Consider the following 23,515-nt stretch of genomic DNA (forward strand, 5'->3'; position numbering starts at 1 on the left):
CCAATTTTGGACATCCCCATGTGACACACTGTTCAGATGTAGAAGACCCCTTCAGCCCACAGCCCCACTGTCTCAGGTGTCTGCTCTCAAAAGCAATGCCAGAATCCACCAGATTGGACACACCTCCATCCCTGACTCCCCTTCTGTCACCCTGGCCCATGAAAATTGCTGATGGGCTATTTAACAGTGTCTTGTTCCTCATGAGAAGCTGTTCCTTTTAACAACCTGTCTACCTGCACTATAATCATACCTTTGTTTGATGTGATGGGCACACAAGCTCTCTGTGGCCTGGATCCACCCAAGGACTGCAGGAAAATCACGTCCCAGGTTCCACACAGGAATTTAGCCCTCTCCATAATCTTTCTGGTTCTGATCTAACTGAGACTGGTCTCACAGCTCTGTAACTCCATCAACTTCAGCCCAAAGTGCTCAAGCACTGAAATAAAAACAAATCAACAAACAAGCTTAGAGTGAGAGATACTGAGTTAGGCTTGCAGAGCTCTTCAGAGCTGATCCCAACCTTACCCCTGGTCATCTGTGTGCTGCCCTTTCCCCTGTAAAATGAGGATACTGACATTCCCCCATTCCTATAATGGGGTATTTAAATTGTTGTTTGGGAAGGGGTGTATGCTGTACTGGAATACATGAAGTGCTACATGACAGTACTGCTCCTCCTGATTTATGTCAGGCTATGAGAGATAACAATCAGGCCTTGCTGTTATTTCCCTGATGAATGCACTCCATGGAAAACTGCCTGATATAATGATGGCTCAAGAGTAGTGATGCAGGTTGGTTTATTTAAAGCAGTAACACCAAAGCAAAAGGTCTGCTGATTCAGCTCATAAAAATCATTGATGCATAAAACCAACAATAATATCAGAAAGAAAAGGGGAATGGAGGACTAGGAGAGTAGAAAAGGCAACCCAAACCCATCATAAGTGCACACAAGACAGTTGGTCTAACTCTTTCAAGAAGCATTTGCAAATACCCTTGTGCTTAGTGGGGAGAGAGGCTGAAAAATCTATGTTAAGTTGACAGACATGGCATTAAGGAAAGGCATCTCTTCCATTTATTTGATTGAAGCTTCTGGTCCAGCCAGCAGCTTGGGAACATCTTCATTTACAATATTCCTTCCTGAAATCTGAAAGCAAATTGAAATGGAGATCAGTATGTGCAGAGATTTCCAACCATCCACAGCAGCACACGTGATACAGACGTAGCTATACAGTGACAAGTGACCATTTGTAGTCAACCACATCCCCAACATCATCTAGAGCCCACTAAGAGATATCCTGTGTATAAATTATTGCACAGATGATCTTTGCAGAACAGCAGCAAAAATATAATGAGATTCTATCAAGAGCAGCAGGTCTAAGGCAACCCATGGACTCTCCAGACCACTCCCTTCTTGATACCCTTTCAGTCACATTTATTACATTCTCAATTCATAGAAGAGGAGTCATGGAACATAACTTCTAACTTGACATAAATGTGACTCTACAAACTGAGGCATAATACTCAGGATTAATACTGCATAAACAAAAGGAGGTTCAGCCCCTAGGGAAGGAGAGCTATTTGCTTTTATTGGATGAAGTAAGTGACTGCCATTACTTTTAAATGAATTCAACTCAAAACACTCTTTTCTGCACAGTGTTTTCTTCTCAAACACCATGCCAGGACATTTTTGAGATCTCTCTCTCTGGGGTTACAGCACAGAATGGATGATTCCAGCCCTGCAAGGCATTCTTTTTCCAATAAAGCAAAATTTTACTTGTGCCATGCCAGAAGTTTTTAAAAGCCTAATAACTACTTGCATCTTGTGGCTCCATGATGAAAGGCTAGGAAGGGAACTAGCTTCTCATTCCTGCTGTCATTTGTCATGGTGTTTATCATTCCTCATTCGGCTGTGGCTTGGTCAGCTCTCTGCTAAACTGTGTTCTTCCCTCCTCCCTCCTCCAACCCATCAGCAGGTTCCTACAGCCACCAATTAGGGAGAAGCAGGTCACTATTACCTTTGTCTAAATCAATGTTCTTTGCTGGGAAGCTTCTGGCATGCTCAGCCTTCTCCTTCAGGATGTTGTTTTTGTAATCTGTGCAGGGGAGGAGTGTAATTCAGACAGCCATCAGAACATTAACAGAAAACAGCTCTACAGGCAGGCAAGGCAGACGTGATCAGTCCTTCCCTGAAGAACTCCAGGCCTGGCATCTCCAGATCTCTAGGAGCAACTCGTGGTGTTACTCAGCCACTCAGCAGGAAAAGGAAAGCTGCTGTGTCTCAATTTTTTGCCCCTGGCACTGATCAGTTATGCATACTTCAATTTCCTGCTCCTCATAAGTACCACGGATTCTTCCAGCAAGCTCTGGATTATCTATGCAAAGCTCACCAGAAGGTGACTTATTAGAAGTTATTCAAAGAATTCGCTCACAGGGGAGCTGAGACACACAGAGAAGAACATGTACTTGCTGCTGTCCTGGTCTGCAACGCACCCTCTGCAATTCCTGTGCTCCCTACTACATGTTTTGTATCTACCTCTTCTCTACTGGGGCCCCTACTGCAGTTCTGTAGCTTGGGGCCCTGAAGTCTCTCAGTTTATTCTTTTGAAGGTTGTACCTTTACTGGAGATGTGTGAAGGAAGAAAAGAGGGATGGGCCCAACTGTTTCCTGGTTTATCAGCACATTCCCTGGCATACAGCAAGCTGCAGCAGGTATGAACCTGGTGTGAGGAGGAGTCTTCAGGAATCTCAGGGTAGTGTAGACAGGAGGATCAGTTTTGCTTTACAGGAACCTGCACTGAGTCCAAGCAAGGAGACACCCCCATCAATTACTGCACCTTCAAGCCCTAGTAAGGAGCAGCACCCATCTTCAAGAATGTCCTAACAGTCCTACATATCCCAACAAAAATAGTTTCACAGATCACCAGTAAAATGAGCTTCTCTCCCCTCTTTTCACTGTGGTCCATGTTACCCTGAGTTCCAGTGGGGTTTGTATTTTCTCTCTTTTATATTCTAGAAACTCTCTTCAATCAACCTCTCATTGAACTCCAAAGGCAGGACTGCCCATTCCAGCTGCAATTCCTCTGCTTGCACTTACTGCTGCCTGAGACTCTCAAAGATGCTGTTTGTAATCAGGAGGTTAAGTGATTTCAAAATGGGCACCCAAGCACCTTTAGAAATCCTCAGTTATAACGAGTCTTGACCTGCTTTGAAGAACAGTTGCTAGTTGATACATACCCAGCCTGATGTCTTCACTTTTGTACTGAGTCAGATCTGTTGTGTCAACTGTAAATTCTTTAAGGTTTACATCCTTCCTGAAAGAGGAATAACAGTGAAAAATGGGATTGTCACATCCTTTAATAACTGGCTTCTTTCACACCTCTTAGCAGTAATTTTTCTAATGCTACTTCACTGGAGTATTTATTTGCCATATAGCTGGAGAGAAGTTGAAAAAGATCCATAGATCTCATGCTCTATAATAAAACAAAGTACACAAGTGCACAAAAATACACAAAGTAGAGTTGCCAGTAGATGTGCATTACCCCTTCAGCACTAACTCCTCACAGAAACATGATCTGTCAATCAGTTCCCAGAGCATAACGAGGAAATGCAGCTGCCAAGTCAGGCCTACAAACCATTCTCTCCTTCCATACCTTAACAACACAGAATTTGCTCCCTGATTAACAAGCATTATGCAAGTGTGCATTCTCAGGAACGTTAGGCTAATAATGACCAGAGTGTGAAGCTGGGAAAGAACTGGTGCAAAGCAATGAACCACCTCCATCGAGCAGCCTATGCTTCACATGGCTGTACAAGTACTAACCAGACCCCCAGCTGTTTAGGCTCTTGATGCCAGCTGAAGGTTGGGACCCAGAAGTTCACTTTGATGTATTCCTGCATAGGTGGCAGACCCTGTAAGCATACTTACTCTCCGTATTTCTTCACGTTGTATTCGTAACCTGAACAGGGAGAGGAAACAGAATGAGCCATCGTACCCAGTCCAACCACCCTCCCAGCCAACTGTACCACCCAGACCCTATTCACAGTGCTCCTTGCTGGGATGCTCACAACGCTCCCTTTCACAATCCCTTCAATGTACCAGAATTCATGTGTGTACCACTGCCAAGAGCTTCCCTTCCCTTTCCTCACCAGCTTCCCAGTGATTTTCCCAAATCTATGGATGACCAGCCACTAGAACCTACAGTAATTGCCATATTTCATTTCTTCCTCCCACTTATTACAAAACCCACACCTGCCACCTTTAGTATGCTGGCACTGCACTTGCCTTCATCACCTGCTACAGACCTGGTGTTCATCAGCCTCCTGTGTGCCAGGTGTCCAACCACACCCCTGTCTCACCCCACCCTGCAAGCAGGGATGACTTCAGGCTCCCTTTTTCCATCCAAAGACAAGGGCATGTGGGCCCCCTGCTATAAATTAATACCAATTACGAAGAGCAACTATCTAGCAGGTCTGATTTCCCCCTCCCTGACAACAGAGCATCTCTGCAAATCGAGGCCTGAAAAGTTTTACACTGCACTAATGAACCTCTCTTGGCATCAGCACCTGCAAAGGCTCCCACTGCACAGGCTGCTGGTCTCCAGAAAGGGACCACTGCCTTCAGCAGAATCTGTCTGCAGAATCAGCCCTCCTGCTGTGCTTCCCCTGTAGCACCCCAGGCCTGGTCTCTCCTCAGCCTCACCTCGCTGCCGGCGCTTGCGGGTGACGAGCACAGCGATGATGAGGAGGACGAGGAAGAGCAGCAGGGTGGCCAGGACGTAGCCCAGCTGCTGGAAGAAGTGCACCCGGCTCTCAGGGATGATGACGTTGATCACGTTGTGGCCCCTGACCACGTTTGGGTCTGAAGGCAGAGGGAAAGGAGAACAGGCTGGTAACTGGCACTGGCACCCAAAGCAAGGCAGCTCACACAGGCCCGTCGTGGAACTGAGAAGCATGTTCAGCAAGAAGCTCTGGTGCTGCACGAAGGGCAAACAGCTGCCCAGTTTCCAGCAGACTGCACCTCTGTCAGAGGAAGAGGAGCCTGTGCTCTTCACAAGACCTTTATACATGAACTATTAGCAGTGACTGCAGCACACCCCCCACTGCTGCCTGTATCAGCAGTTCCTGTTGCCTGCAGAGGGGAGGGCCAGGAGCAGCCACGCAGGACAGCCCCAGGTCTGCTCTGCAGGGTAACACAACCCTCCTCTGGGCCCTGCACAGCACACACCACGCTGCTCCGGCTCCAGACAGCTCCAGTATGAAGCAGCCCCTCCCTGCCAAGGGTTGTAATTTACAGAGTGGGAGGAATTTTCAATGCCAAAGAATGAGTTTCCTTTTAAATAAAATTAAAAGAATCTATAAAATAAATAAAATAAAAGGCCACAAAGAAAAGCCAAGATTCCATTCCCCTTGTGGGTGCAGCAGCGTTTCAGCTCAGCAGCACAGGGAAGTGTAACTCAACACTCTCACATGGAACATTTCTGTAGATCTCAAATAAATAGGTCAACGTTTTTTACACATATAAAGAGGAAGCAGCTTGCAATAGTCAGAGGAGCAGATAGATCCAGCCCAGGCACACAGAGCAAACCTTTAAGGCATGCTTGTGCTGGGGGAGGCTTTTCTCCTCAAAGCAGGGCTGAAGGCAGTACCTTCTGCCCCTCACAGAGCACCATGTGGAGCTCCAGCCTGCCACTCTCTCAGGATCTTAACCCTGAACATCAGTCAGGGGGAACAGAGCAAAAGGTGGGGGGAAATATCCCCAAACTCACAGCACCATGTAAAAGATGTGCTCTCATGTGAGAAGTGTTGGACCCACTGGCGAAGTGACTGGTTCCAGTTTGGTGGGTAGTTTGTTTCCAGCATTAAAAAACACCAATAATAAAAACCAGTTAAGACAACTGTGACACTCTGAAACCAGAGATGGTCTCTGCAAACACTAGCAGCAGTCCTGGAAAAATCAAGAGGACGTAGCACATGCTGTGTTCTGGTAGCCCAGCGCTCCACTCCAGCACCACTCCACTTCTCACTGGCACAGCTAGGTGCTGTGTGCTGGCTGCAGTGCTGAAGCTCAGTGAGTGTTTTTCACCACTGCTAAGCTAAAAAAGGACTAAACCAGAAAAGCCACTTGCAAAGCTGCAAATGGTGTATGTGACAGGGCTACTTCAACAAATGGACCGTGAAGGGCAAATGGTAGCCACTGGAGCAGCTGTGGAGCCAGAAGGCAGCAAACATCCATCAATGCCTCTCTGCCTGGCTTTCTGCTTTCCACAGCACTGCAAGATCGGGTAGGAACTGAGCTAGAATTCAGCCAGCACTGAAGGGGTTGCTGTAATGACACTGGGAACAGGTAGCTGATAACTTTGGGTCTCCTTGGCTGATTCAATCAAGTGATACTAAAAATACTTGTTGCACCAGTGTTTTGACAAAGCATCACTGGTGGACTTCCAAGTGCATCCCCAGTAGAATACATCCCATTTGATAACTGGGGAAACAGAGGTACAGAGCGACAGATGATTCAATCACAGCCTGTAGGTGAATGGCAGCACCTAAGATTCTATTGCCAAGGTAAGAGACTCTCCTCCTTATCCCAGTGCTACATCAGAATTTAGCTGAGGTGATGAAGGTTTATTATGTGACCACAATCTGATCTTCCAGTAGGTCTCAGCATGGCATGCTTGTCTGCCTCCCATTCACTCACTTGAGCTGGTTTAACTACTGGAAAATAAGCTTCAACATTTTGGGGAGGGGGGAAGAGAACAGCCATGCCTTTACACGCCTTTACCAGGGGATCAAGGGTCAGATTTTTCTGCTGGGAAAAGTGGGAGAGCTATTTTATACAGAGGGTATGTGGCCCATTTTCTTGCCAGGCTGGCAAAGGATTGAGAATAGTTCAGCAATAAGCATGAGACACAACAGATGCCATTCTTCAATCACTTGCTCCAAAGCAAACGCAGAGTGAAGTGCAGAGTTAGTTCACATACACCACATTTACACAGCTGAGACCCAGAGCAGGATTGAGCTCAGACTTATATTCAAACCAGGATGAAGTTTCCTGTCTGGAAAGGGCTCCAGGCCTTGGAGCTAAGCCAGAAACTATAGCTGCTTGCTGAAAAACCTCACTGCTTTGCTTTTGTTATCTCCTGATGTGTCATTTTGGCTTTATGTTCTATCCCCAGAAGAGTTCTGTGCAGCTCTTCACAGAATGGGGCAGTATCTGAGCCTTTCCTGCTACACACAAGCAGGGCATGTCCCAGCAGGCTCCCCACCAGCAGTGGGCTGGAAAAGGGCTCTCTGGATGTCCCAGCTTCTTTCACATTCCCACCAGCTCAGCACATTTTTGCCTGTGGTGCCCTCAGACCAGCTGAGCAGAGGGCACAAAGCTCTTCTAAGATTGCTCTTTTTGACCATGAAGGTGACTTTTCTCATGAAGTGAAGTTCCTCCAGCACTGAGGGCACTTCTGCCACATTAAGACATCCCCTGCACCTTAAATTACTTGTAGGCTCCAACTTCTGAGCAGGTAGGTAACTATTCAGTAACAACCAGGACAGCATCCAAGAAAGAGAGGAATACATTCCTGGGTGGAAACTGTGAAAACAAGATCTAGTTTCCATCTGCACAGTGTGATCTGGATAGGGCTCAAGGGCATTTGTCAGTCCTGGTCTCCATGTCAGTTCAGCCCCACCAGTCACCTCTCTTCAGTAGTGTCCTGGTTTTCTGGACAACAGCCTTAGTCCCAGGAGGGAGGTTTAGGTTCCTGACACTTGCAAAAGCCAATTGCTAGAGAAGAATAGAGCTGTTTAAAAATGCATGAAGCATGTCAAAATTGTGTATTAAGCAGCCAATAAATATTAAACCACAATGAATATTTTAAATGTAAATCAGGCACCATACCCAAGAAGACTTTAAAAAAATATTAAACTTGGGATTTTGATTTTATTTTTCTGCCTGAACTAAGCATGATGGGTTTGAGTTTGGACAGGTTGTCAGATGAGAGCTCACTGCAGTGGAAAATGTGAAAATTGGTTTAAGAGAAAAAAAAATAAAGCTGAAGGGTGGAGGAAAATTCCTGGTGCTTGATTCTGCAGTCTGGCACCCTGCACAGCTTAGAGCCCTGTGCAGAGGGGAGAGTAACACTTCTCATCTACACCAGTGAGAACAGTGGCATGTTGTAACAGCAAAGCCTGAGTAAAAATCAACCCCTGTCCCACACTTTCCCCTGTTCCATCAAAGCAATCAGGAGAGGGAGGCTGGTAGGAAAACAGCTTGTCTGCTTTAGGGCATGTCAGCATTGCAACAGGCTAAATAACTGGCCTGGAGCAAAGAAAACAGAAGCTGGATATGATGTCACTACAGCACTGCACGCAGGGTTGTTACCCCTGATGGGTGGGACACTCCACTTTTGGGGCAGCACAGTGGTAACCAGCTCTAGTGGACCCTCACCAGCATCTCTGGGCACGTGGCTCCAGATGCCCCAATGTCATGGAAATACCCCAGAATTGACCAAACCTGTACATTAGAGCCACATACTGGTAGTGAGGGAGGCAAGACCTCACCTCCTCTTCTAATCCTAAGGGCTCAACAGTGAGAAACCTCCACAGAGGAAACCTCAGCGTTGCTGTAGGTGGCACCTTTACTTCAGTGGTGTCTATGGTCCTTCTGCAGGGCAGAGGTTTGCCTGGACCAGGCTCCCTGCTGCTGGCACTGAGTGATCCCTGCAGACCCCTGTGGAGGACCAGCAAAGGCAAGGACGTTTTGGCATCTGGAGCAAAGGCCTCCCGAGGTGATGATGGGGACTAATGTATCATATTCCTGTCCCATGGCTCTCTATAGAGCTCAGAGGTGCAACCACAGCCATTACCTCTTCCTCAATCAGGAGATCCCCTTCCAGAGGCCACTTACCTATGGCTGGGGCGACGTTGTGAGTTGTGAGGTTCACCACCTTCTTCTCCCTGGCTGGCTCCGTCACAAAGACCCGGTAGATCCTGCGCTCGTGCAGCCCGCAGTAGTGGTGGTGCAAGTGGCAGGAGTAAGTCCCTTCGTCTGCACTTTCCAGCCCCGAAATCCGCAGGGAAAAGTCTCCCAGGGCAAAGGCCGTGTCGGTGATGTTCATCTTCTGCCGAACGAAGAGGGGCCCGTAGGAGCGGCGCTCGCCCGAGGCGTACAGGTCGATGAGGCGGTCGGCGCGGTCGTGGGGCACCCCGGGGGGCTGCCGGTCCCAGTGCACCACCTGCTGCTCCTCTTCACTGTGCCGCTCGGTCCAGATGTGGTTCCGGTTGACACAGGGCAGCGTCACCGTGCTGCCCTCCAGAGCAACCACCACGGGCTTGTCGTCGTCCCAGTACTGGGTTGCATCCTCAGCTGCGGAGGGAACAGCCCAAGTTGTGCCAGCCCAGCACGTGGGTCTTTACAAGCTCTCCCTGTGGTTAAGGGCACCTCTGCACAGGTAAGATGCTCTCAGACCCTGCAATGCGCTAACACATCCCCTCCACAGAGCCTGCAGTGCTGTAGCAGTGTGCCTTGTTCACATTCACTGCAGCAGTTTGTGGAGAAATGCACCCTTACCTTCCACACCCCTGGTCAGTGCAGTAAGCCAGACCACCTTCCCTTAGAACAGAGTTAATCTCTTGCTTCAGAAAGCAGGAAGCATATTCTCTCTACAGACTAAGAACAGAAAGAGAGCTACAGATTTCATCTTCAATACGCTGTATCCCAATTCTCCAAGCAGGAAATGCTCTTCTACCCACAAATGCCCTAATTACTGGAGGAGTTTGAGAGGAACAATTTTGTATTTTGCTCCTGAAAAGGAATAGCAGCAGAATCAAAACACAGATGAGAGAGAGATCGGGGCTCTCAGGCCTGCCTGGATGTTTTTACTGCATAGAAGCTGGGAGAACAGCAGCAGAGGAGCTGCACTTCTCTACTATCCCAGCAGCTCAACAGCTTCCCAGCACAATCAGGCCCAGCAGCTTCACTTGCACATTGTACAGAGTTGGATTTAAATTACATGGTAGTAACACACGTGTGGCATGGGTGGCACATGCTGCTGTTGCCAACAGCACTTAGAAGTTTGCTTTTAGAGCTGGAGTTTAGGTGTGGTAACTTGAGGAGGCTTTTAAACTACAGGCTTCTCTGTGTAAGCTCACCAGGCAATGTAGAAGGCAGATCTTTGTGGCTAACCCAACCCATGATGGGTTGTTACCAGGGACATTCTGCTGCTGGAGGAGTAAAGGGACAGTTAGCTAATTGGGCTGCCCAGAGTAAACATTCAGACAGGCTCCAGGCATTGTTTGGCACATGCCAAGAAAGGAGAGATGTTCATAAAAACACACACTGAGTGAAATAGTTCTGAGGCTGTGGGAGTCTGATGGCAAACAGCATAGTGAGCACCACCATCTCCAGTGTTTTCCAAGCCTCCTGTGGCATCTGTACCCTGAACCTGCTCCTCAGAAGGCGCAGGTGAAACCCTGCACCCACACTGCTCTTCTCTGACACAAGCCCAACAGCGTGCAAGACACGAATCACCATACAAGCCCCACTGTGAACTCAACAGTCCTGGTGGCCACTGGACTGCAGCTGGCAGACCAGGTCCCTGGCAGAAGGGAACAACAACCTGCCCCCCACACCTACCTTTCTTGGTGATAACTAGCTGGATTTTCACAGTTTCATATAAGTGGCAGTAGTGATGGTGAAGATTACAGGAATAGATGCCTTCATCACTCTCTGCAACATCTAGTGCAAAGGGGAAGAGAGAAGTTGAATGTTTTATGCTGAGACAAGAACAACTTTTGTCATTTATACTGTTTCCCAAACACAGACATGGGTGCAAGAAGGCCTTCATGTAAGCTCCTTCTAACCCATCCTTAGCACCAGGGTGAGCTAAACAGAGGACCATCATCTCACCTAGTGTAATATTTGTTTTATTTGCTCCTGTGTGGAATGCATTGATATTAACAGGAGGAAACAGAAAGCAAGGTCAGTTTAGCTAAGAGCTGGCACAGGAAGAATGACACTCTTGGGTTTATTGTTCAGGAACTGAACTACAGTTAGAGGTCCACAAGAAGCCCAAGTGACTTTCAGGCAGTGAGCTGTTAGCAATTCTCTTAACATGAGGCTGCTACAAGAGGAAATAAACCACTATTGCCTGTGCTTCAAAAATCCTCACAAGGCTGATGCTTCTTTACAGAGAATGCTCTGCAAAATAGTAATTTTCACTGACAGCCACGGAGCTCATTTAGTACTGAATCCTCTATTCTGCAGCACAGGGAGAGAAGATGCTGGTCACTACCTTTGATCACCAAAGAGAAGTTGCCATCTGTAAATGCATTCTGGGGCATTAATATCCTCCCTTGGTTGTAGGAGCTGTACACACGCTGGTCTCCAGCTGAGTACATGTCACACAGCCTCTCCATCTTGTTGTCTCCATAGTAGGTGCTGTACACATCCCAGTGCACGACACGCTGGCGGTCGTTCAGCCGGTCCTGGGTCCACACCATGCGGTAGCTCTTGCAGGGCAGGACAGCCTGTGACCCCAGAGCAGCACTGATGTTTAACACTGACACCACCACACTGTCAGGGTTTGAGGCATCAGCTGGTACTGAGAACAAACAACAGAGTTATCAGATTAATGATGTGTGAAGAAGGCACAAGGGTGGGACTCAGACCTGTCCTGGAATCTCTGCACACCTCCCACCCAAAAGAAGGTAACTTTCAAGGCCAGCATAGAGTTCTTTCTCAGAAAAATGCATGAAATGTGGAGAAAGCCACATAAACCCACTGATTTTAGCCAGTGAAAGTCCTGTCTATGATGTCTATCAGGATAACAGATTTGAACTGTCCCACCCACCCTTCCAGCCTAATCAAACCTCATGGAATCCAGAGTTTGTGCCTGTGGAAGTCAGAGATGAGACCCCCACTGCAGGGAACAGTAACAGAACCAAAGCCACCACTCACCTGAGTATGAACAAACAGAACCTGTCAAAGCAGAAAAAAAAAAAGTTACTGATGGCAAAAGGAAGAAAAAAGCTACACACAGACTCATGGTCAGCAGCCACCTCCTCTGTGATACCCATCCATCCCTCCCTTCTCTGACAAAGTCCTTAACATGCATCTCGCTGTTAAGGCCAGAAGCTCCAACCTTTGATGGTCCCTGCTGAAGCAGACACTGTAGGACCAAAGCAAATGACAGTCCCTGGCCCAGCACGCTGAAGCTCAAGAGCAATGTGGGACACCCTTAGTCTCAACTGGATTTCCTACAGCCCAAGTCCTGAACCCCTGTCACTTCTAGCCACAGAGGTTTATTCAGACAGAAGGTATCTCTGTCAGTGCATCCCCCCCAAACTGTCTGAAAGGCCTCTTCTGCTCAAGAGGAAACTATTTAACAGATGTGTAGGACAAAACCCAAGGAGGCAGCAGCAGGCAGGGGAAGGGAGGCACCAATAGTATCTCAGGATCTGATCATGGGTCCTGTGTAAATAAAAAGGCACCAGCAGAACCAGACAGGCAAGAACAGTTCATAGAGGGACAGAATAGTTTGGGCTGGAAGAGACCTTCAAAGGTCTTTCTTACAAGCCCCCTTGGAGTACTGAATGCCCACAATAAGGTCTCCCCAGAGCCTTCTCTTCTCCAGGCTGAGCCACCCCAACTCTCTCAGCCTGTCTCCAGAGCAGAGGTGCTGCAGCCCTCAGATCACTGAAGTGTTCTGGACAGAACTGCAACTCTCTCCAATTCAAGTGACTCAGATCTATGCAGGAAGAACTTTGCAAGAAATGAGCTCCTGCCTTTGTTTCTGCATCTCTCTGGCCCAATCCCTCCTGCTTCTTTGTGTAGGAGGGGTCCAGGAGGTCTCCTGGCATCAGGCTTTCAAAGCACGATTCAGATTCCCAACACAATGACATCATTCATCTCTCTAACCAGTCAAGCCCAAGTGGCTTCCAACAAGATCATTAGATGTCTTGTGCTGCTAATGTCACAGGCACAATGTCATCCAGACAAAGGCTGGATTTTTTTTTCAGCCCTGGAATTTATGCATTTCAAAAGGGAATAAATTAACTCCAGACTGGGGCTGTTTTAACCACACCCCCAGTGCAGGGCTGAGAATAATCTCTATTTCTTTTCCTGTTCCTATCACAAGTGACACCAGAGAAGAAAAGTGAGCAGCACTGGCTGCAGAACTGCCACTTCAAACACACTCCAAATGCAGCTTATATTTTTATACATTTATAGCTCAACATCACAAGTTAAAAAATAAATCTCAGACAAAGTTCTGTACTGTCTGGATGGCAAGGGCATCACACACAGGAGGTTACAGTTTCATCTTTTCATGGTCTCTCCTAATACACTGCAAAACACCTGATGGTACAATATAAACTGCCAACCTGTCTCCAGAAGCCAGGGCTCAGATGTAGCTTAGAACACCAAAGGAATGACACAGAGTCTTCTGCTGCCCCAAATCAGACTTCTCCAGAAGAAACTGGTCTCTCCTGTGACTGGACAAGCAGCTCTCAGCACAACAGCACCCACATGCATCAGTGTGACAGAGCAGCACCCGTGTGTCCCCATGGGTGACACGTGGCCAGGGAACACCAGTGTCAGGACAGGACGGGTGATCTGCGTGCTAGGAGTGGTGTGCAGGCTGGCTGGCTGCAGAGCCAGGGCTTCCAGAGCCCTGAGTTCCTGCTCATTAAGAGCACACTGATTTGGTGCTACAGAAACATGCTCTCTTGGCTCTGGGACAGGAATGCATTGACTTTTCTCCCTTCCTCTTGCAAGTTAATGTGAAAAACATTGAGCCCAAAAGCAGCAGCATAAATCTAACAACTGAGAGAAGTATCCACCTCAGCCTTCCAGCACTCTGCTCAGCAGCTCCAGGCTGACAGCAGCACTAACCCCTAGTCTGTCTCTTGTAGCTGGTGCTGCTGGCATGTAAAGACCACCCAGGTCCTCACGCCATCCCACCCCAGGTCCCTCTGCCAGGCTAGGCTGCTGGAGCCATCAGTGACAAGCACCACACTCCAGCACAGCTCTGTACAAAAGGAAGCAGTGACACTGGCTGTAAGATAACAAAAGCTGATGCCCTGCAAGTTTCCACAGCTCTGTGTGACAGCACTCTTGCTTACTTGACAATTACACCCCAGGGTCTTTCTAGATCTGCCCCTCACTGCCCAGGAGGTGTTGCTTGCTGTTGGGAAGAGCCTGTTGATACCTTGCCTGTATTTTACCAGATGGCTGTTTGGACTTGCCAGGTGTTGCTGCACAAAGCTGAGCAGCCCAGGGCTGCAGGGACACTGTGCATTAGAACAAGACCCATCCAAGACAAGGCATAGTTAAGTAGTACATCAGAGTTCAGCACAGAGGGGAGACAGGGAAGAGAAAGGGGTTTTCACTGCTGGTCTGTGCACACTCACAAGTAGATTCTGGACAGAAACTCCAGCTCCAAGTGTGCCAGGGGGTATCATTCATAACCTCAGACAAAGCAGCAGGTGACAACACCAAAAGGACAGTGGCAGAGTGGCCAGGAAGTTCCAGAAGGGAAAGAAAGCACCAGTCTTCCCAAGAGACACTGGACCTCCACAAGTCAAAAAAGGAAGAACTGGTTGTTCTGAGTCCCCAGCAATGCTGGAATCTGCACACATACATCAGGTCATGGCTGGGACTCAAACTCATTTGAGATGGCTGTACATGAGATCACTGAGAAACCTAAGGAATCTGGAATGTCTCCCATGTCTCATATGCCTGGAGACAATGCAAGTTAAAACAACTGACCTCCAATAACCTGGACATAGAGCAGCAGTTAAAGAAGGAATAAGCCTTTTTCTCTTTTCAGGCTCCTCCCTCTGCTATGAGACCCAGCTCTGCTATTTGAGACAAGCAAACAAGGCAAGTCCCCCAGCCACGCTTTGAAAGGTTCCTGTTTGTGGAACAGCAGCTACTGAACAAAGGCAGAGATAAATCTATAACCCAGCAAAACTGACAGCTCAGGAGCTACAGGATTGGGGTAAATAACCTGGAAGCAGTTATTTTGGTGATTCACACCTCCCAACCTGCAGCTGGAAAAATCAAGGAGTATGTATGCATCTAGTGAAAGCTCAGACTGGAGTAATCACAGGACTCCAGAGCCTGGAGCTTCAAACTCATCAATACCCTAACAGCTGCCACAAGAACTCACTGTGCCTTTCATTTCAAAATTTCAAATCCCCTGTGATGGTTCATCACTTTGACCTCTCTCTGTGCAATGTACCCAGAAAGAGAACCCAACAAAAAGACATCTCTGTGTCCTCTGACATGTTCTGTGCTGGCTCAGCACGCCCCTCGGCAGGATCCCAGAGATAGTCTGTTGGTCTCACAATATAGGAAGAGGAAAGCAGCCTGCAAAAGTGTTTCCTAATCTCCTGTAAAAGCCAGAGCCAGCTCTTACTTCTTGAATCCCATCCACTTCTCAAGTTAAAAATTAAGCCACAAAAACTGCAGGCAAACTAGAAGAGTGAGCCTCAGGCTCTGAAAGGCACCACACATAATCTGACCTGGCCAGGCAGTGTCCTTGGAGCAGCTCAAGTGGGAAACAGCCCCCTGGATCCCACCTGAACAGCATCACCACTGCTGGCACAGGGTGATAGAAAGCACACTGCCACGTGCTACTGAAACCACTACACCCCTGTGCCATACTGGAGGATGGAAACACTACCAGTGGAGGAAAGGGAACTGCAAATACCGTCAGTGGTAGGGTGCCAAGTGGCACCCACTCCACAGGACACGGCAGCACCAGCTCTGCCTGGGAGCTCAGCACAAGCTGCAAGGAGCGTTGCTGCTGCCGTCAGCAGAGCGAGGACGAGCTACCTGCAGCACTGCCTGGCCACACAGCCCTCATCACTCAAGGCCAGGTCCTAGCAGCAGGCAGGAAAGCAAACTAAGAAGTCACTGGAGAAGTGGGTGTCATAACCCCCACATGTGGGGGCTAAAACAGCCGCCTGTGGGGTTGGCACTCTGCTTGCCTGAGTATGCTCAGCTCATTATTCCTTCTCACGATTTCTCTAGTACCTCTTGGTCTGCCTCAGTCTCCTTTTTTCTTCTGCAAAAGGAATCAGCATCACCTTTGCATGATGGGACACAGAGGATGGTCTAGTCCTAGACAAAGGACATGTTCTTCATGAAATGAGTACGTGTCAGATTCCTTATTTCTCCCTCAAATCCCATTGTCTGCGCAGGGATTTAATGGTCTCTGTAGAGCTGTTACACAATCCCTGCAAAAACAGCAGCCTGTGCTACCACACTATTTCCAAATACTTCTGGAGAATGGCAGTGGCTCTCCAGGGAGCTGGCCTGGCATCTGAGAGCCCACCCTGGCTTCTGATGCACGGGCACCAAGGTGACAGCTGTGCAAATGAGCTCCACTCTCTTCTTTATTAAACCCACTGACCAGTGACCAGCAACAACATCTGGGCCCATCTCAAGAAGCAAGGAGGGAGAGTGTGAGAAATACCCTTCCACCTGGACATCTCCCATTCACCACCACAAGCCTGGGGCTGCAAGACTAAGCTTAAAGTAACAGAGTTTCCCTTACAAACCGAACTGAAGGTCAAGCCAGGCTTTGAACTGGGCTATTATAGAAGTCTGTGTTTGGTTATATTTAAAGGCTTCCTGGGATAGCTTTCTCAGCAAGTCTCCTTTCCTAAAGGACATCAGGACAAGAGAGCCCTTAACCCCCCTCCAATCCCGACAGTCCCGACACCACGCTGCAGGTAGGGACCTGCCCACGAATCAGCAAACAGCAAGAATGTGCTGCCTCAGCAGAAAGGAGAGAGCCTTCTGCCTGCACATGGAACTGCAGGTTGGCCAGTGCACAGTCAGGAGCCCTCAGAGCTGCCTCAGCGTCCTCGCAGGCGGCTCGGACACCCGCTCAGCTCCGTGGCTTGGTGCTGGCTGCAGGCCCACAGAATGGTTTGTCCAGCCATTCCAAACACAGAGCTGTTCCTCCCTGCAAGGCATTAACACTTGAGGGTGTGGTTCCTCCCCAGAAGGGATCATCTCAGCAAAACCAGATTCCCTCCCTTCTCCCCTCCCCGTCCCCACTCGTTAGTGTGGGGAGAGCAGGACAGACAAACATCAGGGCTGCCTGGCAGAGGGACAGGTCTCTCTCCCAAACACACCTGAAAAACCTACAGTCAGAGATCATCCATCCTGTGGTGGGACACTGTGGGCTCTACCCAGCTCCCCACTGCTCTGTAGCAGCCCAACCTGCTATTCCTGCCCCCGCTGCTCCCCCAGCTCTGCCAACCTGATAAACCACCCTGGGGAGTAGCTGGACTGGTTGGTGCTTCTGAAATAGAGCATGTGGCCCCTCCTCCTTTGCCAGGTTATCCCACCCTCACCCAGTAGTTTTCTGAGCCACTTTAACCCTTCTGCCCCAGTCACTGATCCCATGTGTTGCTGATCTCCAGGCTTTGCCTGGAGGCATTGCAAATCCAGGGATGATGTGCTGGCATGGAAATAAAGAGGTTAATTAGGGACCAGAGAGAGAGCTCTTCAGCTTGCTCCATCCATGTACTGAGGAATGTTGAGAGACTCAGCAGCTAATCACAGCCTTTCATTAACAGGGCTGTGAAGAGCAGGCTGGGGGTGTCACCAGCCCCCCAAAACCTTCAGCTCTGCACCTTCCACAGTCAGCACCCTGAGTGATGTCCCTCCACACTGTTCCTAGAGCTGTAACTCCTCCTGGCTCACCGGTGCCTTCCTCACAGCCCCAAGCACTCTAAGTGTGCAGTTGCTGAGGTTTTGCAATTAATCCTCAAATCTCCTGCTATCCAAGCCTTACCAGGGTCCCTCTGTTCAGCTTGGGGACAGGCTCTCAGGACCCTGAATCTACACTCGGCTCCTACAGAAAACTCAGTGATGGAGGAAAAGGTACAAGTCATTCTGTTACTGGAAGCTCATCAGGCTTAGTCCTCACCTCTTTCTTGCACCTTACACAGAAGTGAATTCCTATGTCTTGGTATGCTGACAGGATAAAATAACCCCAAAACACAACCAATAAACCACTTGAATTTTTTCCTCCATCCCCCCCCCCCACACACACACACACAGACACACACACACACAGAGCTGCTTCTGCCTCATCAAAAGCATAAAATAACCTCAGATCATGTGAATCTAACTATGCAAGCTTTGCTGCACTCACTCTAAAGCTTATTGTTTTTTGAATTTGCTGATTTAAGTAACTGGTAGGGAAAAGCCCATTGTCCAAACATGCTGAATGGAGTGCAGCTTACACAAGCTCCAACGTCTCACCATCCTCTCTCCTTTCCTCTCCAAAAAGCACGAGAAATCCACGACTCCCTCCCCTCACAGATGGAAACACAGCTAAAGGAACCTGCAGAAAACATCTTACAGAGATAACAGTTGAAAATCATCTAGCTAACCTCCAGCCCCCTGCCCTGCAGCCCAGAGACACACGTAACACCATGCGATCAGCTAGGAGCTTACTTTGCTGGAGCAAAATCTGCCACAGAAGGAGTTTTGCCAGTTGCTCCATTTCTTCAGCTTCTCTGTGTTTTCCTCCCGCTTGAAAAACAAGTTGAAGACTTTTTTAAACTACTTTCTTTTTTTTTTTGTTTGGTAACTGGAAAACACTATGACCTCATCAGTTTACATCCAGAAACTGTGGACAGCAGCTCAGACTCTGCAGAGTTACTCCACCTCCAACCTCCAGCTCCCCACCTCCCCTCGCTGCTCTCCCCCTGCACTCACACTCCACCTCCTTCCTTTCCCCAACGCTTTCTGCACAATTACAACAAACACCCACTCTTCTCTTTCCCCTCCCTCTTGGGACCTTCTGATCTGCCCCAGGCTTTGATGTAAAAGTTCTGTTGGGTAAAGCTGGTCCCACACAGCTCTGGGCTGTAGAAACAATCCTTCTCCCTCCCCCTAGGGATGGAACTAATTTTCCCCCGTGCTTTACTTGATCCAGCTGTTCCTTCCTTTGTTTGACACTCGTCCAGCTGTCTGCTTGAGACTGGATTTATTCTGCTGCCTTCAGTGGCTTTTTGATCTCTGTCTCCTCACATGGTTTTATTTCAAGCCCCAGCCTCAGAAGGCAACCTAGCAAACAACGTGTAGCCCATCCTGTGATTTGTGAAGCAGGGGCTCACAGCAGCTACTACAAAAGGATAATAAGGACAAAGACCAAACCTGTGGGGACATGGGGCTGCACAGCCAGCAGAGCCAGCAAGCCCAGAGCACAGTGGAGCAGGGACCAGGCTTTCCATCCATCACAGGCACCCTGCATCAGAATTAGAACTTCTGCTTTCAACCCAGAACTGAACCACACTGGGAGCTGCTTAGCTGGAACCAGGACAGAGAGCCACCACGGTGCAGGGAGCTCAGCCACAGCAGACCTGAGCCACCACAGTGCAGGGACCTCAACCACAGCAGACCTGACACACCACTGCTCTACTACCAGCCCTGGCAGCAAACGACACAGCACAGCATCAAGCTGTGCCTGGCTTCTCATCAGCCTGTGCTCAGGGGACAGACAGTTCAATTACACTAGCCAGTTCCTAAAGCCTGCACTGATGTGTTCACTGTGTTTACATAACCCACTTTACAGTGTCCATGAGATCAGGACTATTAACCATGATTGTTTTCAGTAACCAACAATGACAGAGACCAGAGAAAGAAGCACTGAACTCAAACTCCAAACACTGCTTCACAACAGAAATCCTACACAGCCCTTTGTGTAAACACTCACAGACCAGTCCAAGTTGCCTCAGTTTGCATCTGCAGGACAGAGACATCATCTTTTTTTTCCAGTCTAGGGGGTAACTTCTTCAGATGCTGTGGGATGCTCAGAGGGAACAGACTCCTCAAAATAGCAGGGCTAACCAAGTGTGGAATAAAATCATGCCTGCCACTCTTCAAACAGTTGAAACTTTACCAGCCTAACCTGAAGAGGGTTCTACCTTCACAAGCAGTGGGAACAGGCTGCTGGCTGGCCCTGCTTGGATTTTTCTGTCTGATATTTTTCTGTACCATCTAGTATACCAGAAGATAAATGTCCTCTACCCCAGAGGGGACTGTGTTGCAGGAAAGAGGAGGACACTATAATTATAACAAAAACATAAATAAACATCAAAATAATTATATTCTGCAACAAGGAACACTTTGGAAATGTCCAGATTAAAGGATATCAGAACCTAGTCAAGCATCCTGTCTCTAGCGGCAGACAGGACCAGACACTTCTAAAGAAATTCCAAGAAACTTGAGCTATTATTATTGTTATTAAATAATCTGACCATGAAAACAGCCTGTTGATTCCAGCAGGCTTTTCCACTGTCCAAACCAGCTCCAGATAACTGCTGGTTCATGTCCAGTGAAAAGTTCTGAAACAATCTTCAGATAAGAACCCCAGAAAACTTCACTGCAAACTTCAGCTCTGCCATTTATACTGAGAGGGGAAGTTTGTGGGTAACTAGACACAGAGAATCCCTCAATCCAAGTTCCCATTCATCAGCTGAGCTATGTCAATAGCCTGGATGTTCACACATCCAGCTCAAATGTAACCCTAAGCCCAGCACGTAGGCTTTTCTTTGCCAGCCTCAGCTACCTGTGTCAGCCCAGCCCCAGGACCACCTGCACACACAGGCTGCTGCTGCGCCGGGTCCCCAGCCGAGAACCTGCTGCCAGCCTCCCAGGCATCCCCACAGCACCAGTGCTGAGCTGCAGCAGCTGAGGGGCTGGCCTGCTGCTGGGCCAGGAGTCTAATGGAAGTCCTGTTGCCTCTGTCAGGCCAGGGAGCCAGACACAAGGCTCCAATCTGACAGCCTGTTGTTCAGCTGCGTCATCAGAGTCTGGAAAACGTTTGGCTGGGAGGCAAGAAGCTGCTCCCAGTGCACAGACAGCAAATGCAGCACCCACTGCTTCCCTAGGTGCCTCCCAGCCACAGGCAGAACCTTCCAGGCTGCAATTCCAGGCTGACTTTTCCACCTCTCTGCCTCCTGGCACTGCAGAGGTTACTGGCTGCTCCTGCCTGCCTGCTGGGACGGACACAGCGCGCTGTGGTTGCTGCTGTCATGAACTGGCTATTTCCTGACTGAAAGAAGCCAGCTGAAGTCTCCTGAAGAAAACCACTCACTGGAAGGAAAGAACAACAACTTCTCTGGGGTTCACAGTGAGAGGGGTAGAAGGAGGCTAACTCACAGATCTCTGCCTTCTCCTCACCCCGCAGTTCTGCACAGCCTCTGGTCGCCACTGGCTTCATAGAGCTTTGCTAGTCCAAAAGGCTCTGGGAAAGGCAGTGATGCCAACACCTGGCCCAGCCAGCACCTGAGTGAACGTTTAACCACATTCTCCATGGAAGGCAGCCTGTGCAGTGTCCCCTTGCCTTCCTCCTTGCTTCTTGTTTTGAGTACCAATACCCAAAACACCTCTGGGAGGGTATTGGTACCCAAAACAAGAATCATCCCTTAACTGCATGTACAGCTGCCTACCCTGACCACACACCCAGCCCAAAGGAAGCAACTCCAGCCATGCAAGAGAGAGGAACCCACCAGAACACGTGTGTTTGCTTCCTGCAGCACCTGCCATCCTCATCACAGGTCAGGCTGGCAGGGAGAAGGCAGCTCCCATGTCTCCCATTTCCCCTATTTCAGATATGAAATAGATGGTGACATGAAATGCTGGTGACTTGGGTGGAAAAAGCCCTGACAGACCAGGGCTCACAAGATCAATCAGCTTGTGGGAAACAATAATGTGTCAGCCACAGCTGCCAGGAAGTTTCCTCTTCCCAATCTCTTCTGGTTTAACATTTCTGTTTTCCATGGCTGCAGGCTGCACTGAAAGACCTCCCAGTAATCTGAATTGAAGACCACCAGTCTAGAGAAACAGCAAGTACCAGATCAGAAAGGTCTGATGCCATGAGGTACCCTCCATCCCTGCATTGCAATTCTGAGAACCATTAACCCTGGGAAGCAGGACTGGAAGTGGCCCTGTCTGCCACATTTTCACAGCTATAGTGATATGCAATGTACTAAAAAGGAATGCCAGGATTAATGCTCTATCAACACAAAGACACAAATTACAGTACAAAGTCTAACATACAGGATTTGTCAACACTCCCTGCTTATTACAAATAACTTCTTTAGATCTTCTTTAAATACAAGACTCCTAGCACTCTGCCCTGATCAAAGGAAAGGAGAGCATACCTGCCTAGGAGGAGAAGCAAGGATAATTCCTAGAACTGAATAGTAGTAGGGAATGCCACAGCTTGGGAATAAAGGTGCTAATTAATAGGTACAGCAGCAGAGGCAGCAAGGATCCTGTGAAGCCAAAAACATAAGCAGAACTAGAGCTTTGCATGGAAACAGCAAGAGAGGAAAGAGCAGTGGTACTGCAGGTGGGGGGTAATGTACACTGACACCACTCATCTTCTACTGGGAATTGCTCAAATAACCCTTGTCACACCAGCACTGTGATCAACCTGCACTGCTCAGAGGGATAAATAGGCACCCATTTTCACTCTCCCTTTCTAGGGAAGGTCTGGTGTGGGTAGGGGCAGCCTCCAGATCTGCCTGCTGATGGAAAAGAGCAGAGTGGCACAGAACCACATGAATCCCCAGAAGGTATGTGTTTCCCAGGAGGCTTCATTGGGTTGCAAAGTTTTTCACATTAAAATAAATCTTTCAGCTGCAATGAATGCCACCAGCAAGCCTGAAATAATCCAACTTGCAGGAAGAGCTGTGAACTAAAAGGACAGAACTAAAACCCAACCACAATAGCAGGGCTCCCAAGTGCAGCCTGTCATTATTGCAGTGATGTAACTAGCCCTGTACCTCTTACAGATCCAGCATTACAATGTTTGCTCCCTAACCACAAATGCTAAAGCTGCTGCTTTGCCTTCTCTGAAGAGCATATTCAGAATGACAAGTTGAGGGTCTGGGCAGATGTTTTTCTGCTTTGTTTTATTTCACTGGAGTCCACAGCGATCACCAGCCTGTTATGCATTCACCAAACCAGCAGCTGAGGCAAATACACATGCCTGGTACATGAGAACAGCAGATCTCTGACACCCTTCACACTTGGTACATATAAAACAGCATCATGGCAACAGTTTGTAATACCCCAGGGACAAGCTGCTTCCAGCAAAGCGAAAGGTGAAGCCCCCAAACCCAGCCCACCGTGGCAGTCACTGCCCCAGTCTAAGCCATGCCATGCCCAAGGACTCCTGAAGCAACAGAAGAGCTTTTTCATCTACTGTATGACACACTGAAATCCTCTGAGGAGCAGCTGAGGGAGCTGGGGGTGTTCAGCCTGGAGAAGAGGAGGCTGAGGGGAGACCTTCTCCCCACCTCCCCTGCCCTGCCAGGAGGGTGCAGAGAGGTGGGCGATGGTCTCTGCAGCCAGGGGACAGGAGATGGGACAAGGGGCAATGGGCTCAAGCTGCCCCAGGGCAGGGTCAGAGCAGATGTGAGGGAAAAGTTCTTCCCTGGCAGAGTTGTGGGGCTGTGGCACAGGCTGCCCAGGGAGGGGCTGAGT

The 23,515-nt window shown here is 48.7% G+C and overlaps 1 protein-coding gene across 1 annotated transcript; it reads right to left on the minus strand.

Moving 5' to 3' along the window:
- Positions 1-1,115: 1,115 nt before the first annotated feature.
- Positions 1,116-18,674, minus strand: MXRA8 (matrix remodeling associated 8; the record flags this gene model as incomplete). Its single annotated transcript, XM_084274588.1, has 10 exons — positions 18,470-18,674; positions 11,945-11,965; positions 11,280-11,588; positions 10,622-10,723; positions 8,894-9,352; positions 4,697-4,855; positions 3,923-3,953; positions 3,232-3,308; positions 2,013-2,090; positions 1,116-1,141 (listed from the first exon to the last, which is right to left on the minus strand). Exons 1-10 carry the CDS (start codon positions 18,516-18,518, stop codon positions 1,116-1,118), a joined length of 1,311 nt encoding a protein of 436 aa, XP_084130714.1. The 5' UTR covers positions 18,519-18,674.
- Positions 18,675-23,515: the final 4,841 nt, after the last annotated feature.

Source organism: Gallinula chloropus (assembly GCF_964237585.1).
Source record: "Gallinula chloropus genome assembly, chromosome: 23".
Classification (NCBI taxonomy): domain Eukaryota; kingdom Metazoa; phylum Chordata; class Aves; order Gruiformes; family Rallidae; genus Gallinula; species Gallinula chloropus.